The sequence below is a fragment of the Octodon degus genome, unplaced genomic scaffold (genome assembly GCF_000260255.1).
Source record: "Octodon degus isolate 3935 unplaced genomic scaffold, OctDeg1.0 scaffold00076, whole genome shotgun sequence".
In the NCBI taxonomy this organism is placed as follows: Eukaryota; Metazoa; Chordata; class Mammalia; order Rodentia; family Octodontidae; genus Octodon; species Octodon degus.
The window spans coordinates 1,431,371-1,433,523 of NW_004524652.1; the positions used below are offsets into that span (position 1 = coordinate 1,431,371).

General features: G+C 51.6%; 1 protein-coding gene across 4 annotated transcripts in view; it reads left to right on the forward strand.

Moving 5' to 3' along the window:
- The window catches only part of Stx2 (syntaxin 2), a 28,683-nt gene extending 28,254 nt beyond the window's left edge, over positions 1-429 (forward strand). The window contains exon 10 of one of the 4 annotated variants that reach the window (XM_023720627.1): positions 242-429. In XM_023720627.1, the coding sequence (XP_023576395.1) occupies positions 242-352 (111 nt within the window). In that variant the 3' untranslated portion in view covers positions 353-429. Of the gene's footprint in view, positions 1-177 lie in introns of all 4 variants that reach the window. The other 3 variants (XM_023720629.1, XM_023720628.1, XM_004635853.2) reach the window with 3 other exon arrangements.
- Positions 430-2,153: the final 1,724 nt, after the last annotated feature.

Below are 2,153 nucleotides of genomic sequence, written 5' to 3' on the forward strand. Positions count from 1 at the left end.
GCGGGCAGCACAGGGCCACGCCGTGCGCGGCGGTGCATCCGGCCTGCGTGCTCGCACCCGCGCGCTTCGCCGTGCGCCCGCCTTTCCCAGGAACCCGAGTCTTAGGTGTTAGAGAATGGCGCAGCAGATTTCTTCCCTTTGATACATTGCAAATTCATGTTTTTCTTTATCTTGCAGAAAATGATGTTCATTATTATTTGTGTAATTATTTTGCTTGTGATCCTTGGGATTATCCTCGCAGCGACGTTGTCATAGCAACGGCATCCCAGAGCTCTTGGTCCCCGGAGACGCAGACCACACCTGCCGCACGCAGCCCAGCGATCCGATGGAGCCTGGCGCCGGCCGGTGCTGACCCATTGCTTCCGGGAGCCTTGAGGAGCCTGGCCGCACCTGGCGCCGCGACACCCGCCCGGCCGCAGAGGCGCGGCCGGGCCTCAGGACGGTGCTTGCAGGGTGCCGCGGTGTGAGCTCGGTGGAAGGCCCCCCAGCTAACACGTGCTGATTAAGAGACGTTTTGTATTATGTGTCATTCGTGTTTTTGTCTTGCTTGCGGAAATAATTTTTATTACCACAGAGCTGTTTTGTACAATATCTATAAATGTAATGTTTATAAATTAACTAATATATTAACATACTCCGCTCTGTATGTTAAGCGCTGGCTTGTGAAAGACCCCCAGATCCCGGAATGCGGGCCAAGCCCGGAGTCGCGGCCCCTGGAGACATGGCCCTTGCCCTCCGGGGCTTTCTGTCGACGCCAAGGCACTGCACCTCCAGAGAAATTAACCTTTCTCCACCTTTTCCCTTCCCCAAGAAAATAAATAATTACTTATGGCACCATGAAGACAATGGTCTCTTCCTTGTTCATTAAAAACAAAATTTGGCGGAACTGGGGATTGAACTCAGGCCCTTGCGCTTCCAGGGAGGCACTTATTCCACTGAGCCATCTCCCCAAAAATAAAATTTGTAGGGCCAGCCTGATAGCTCACCCGACTAATGCGCTTGCTTAGGCAGAGCGCAGCGGCCAGGGTTCACTCCCCTGCCTGCCCACGGCGTGCGCAGAGATGGCGACTGAGACTGAGCGTGTGGTGGTGCCTGGAATCCCAGCGCTTGGGAGGCTGAAAACAGGGATCACTGCGAGTGCGATCTGTGTAGTGAGACCCTGTAGCCCTTGTCCTAAATACAGAGAAGAAAATTAAAAAATAAAGTCTGTAGATCTATTGAAAGGAACAATTAATGCTTATTTTTTTTTCTTTGTTAATTCCTTTTTTGACCAATTTTGCATGCTTATATCTGGTAGTCTGAACAGCTAATTTGTTTTTATTTATTTATTTATTTATTTATGTGTGTGTGTGTGGCCAGCTCAGCCCAACAGGGGGCAGGGCTGGCATGTGGTGCTGGGGGATTGAACCGTGGTCCCTGTGCTTTGCTAAGCTTGTTCTAAGTAGGTGCTTTAGACCACTGAGCCATCTCACCAGCCCCCTGAACAGCTAATTTGAAGACAACAGTATACAATATGACAACCATTGTGGAGTCTCTATCAACTTGTTTAATGAAATTCTGTATCATTTCTAATTTTTTTTAAAATTCTCTTAAAAAATAATAAAAGTAAAAAAAACAAGAAAGAAAAAATTGTAGCTGGGTGTGGGGTTCAAGCCCAGCCTGGACAACATGGACTTGGCAGGACCCTGTCTCGAAGCGTAAAGGCTGGGGTGCGGCCCAGGAGGGGCCCGGCGGCGGACTTGAAGCTACTCCTGGTCAGTCAAGAGTAGTTTCTGGACCTTCTTGAGGCAAGGTTTCACCGTTCAGTTCAGGCTGGTCCCAGACTCACCTTGTGGCTCAGACTGGCCTTGCCCGCGCAGCGATCCTGCTGCCTCAGCCCCCCAAGTGCTGGGGTTACAGGCACGCCTGACCACACCCAGCCTTGGTAACCCTTGTGCTGGGGTGCTGGGAGTGGGGCGCAGGGCCTTGCGCGTGCCACACAGGCACTGTGCCTGCCAACTGCGTCCCTGCAAGGAATCCCTCCGGGCTTCAGCTGTCATGCAAGCCTCTGCAGGGCTTTTACGTGTCTGATACTGCGCCAAACTCTTAAAAGTTAATTCCCAGCAGGATGCTGTGTCACATGCTTGCGGTCCTAGTACCTGACAGGCAGAGGC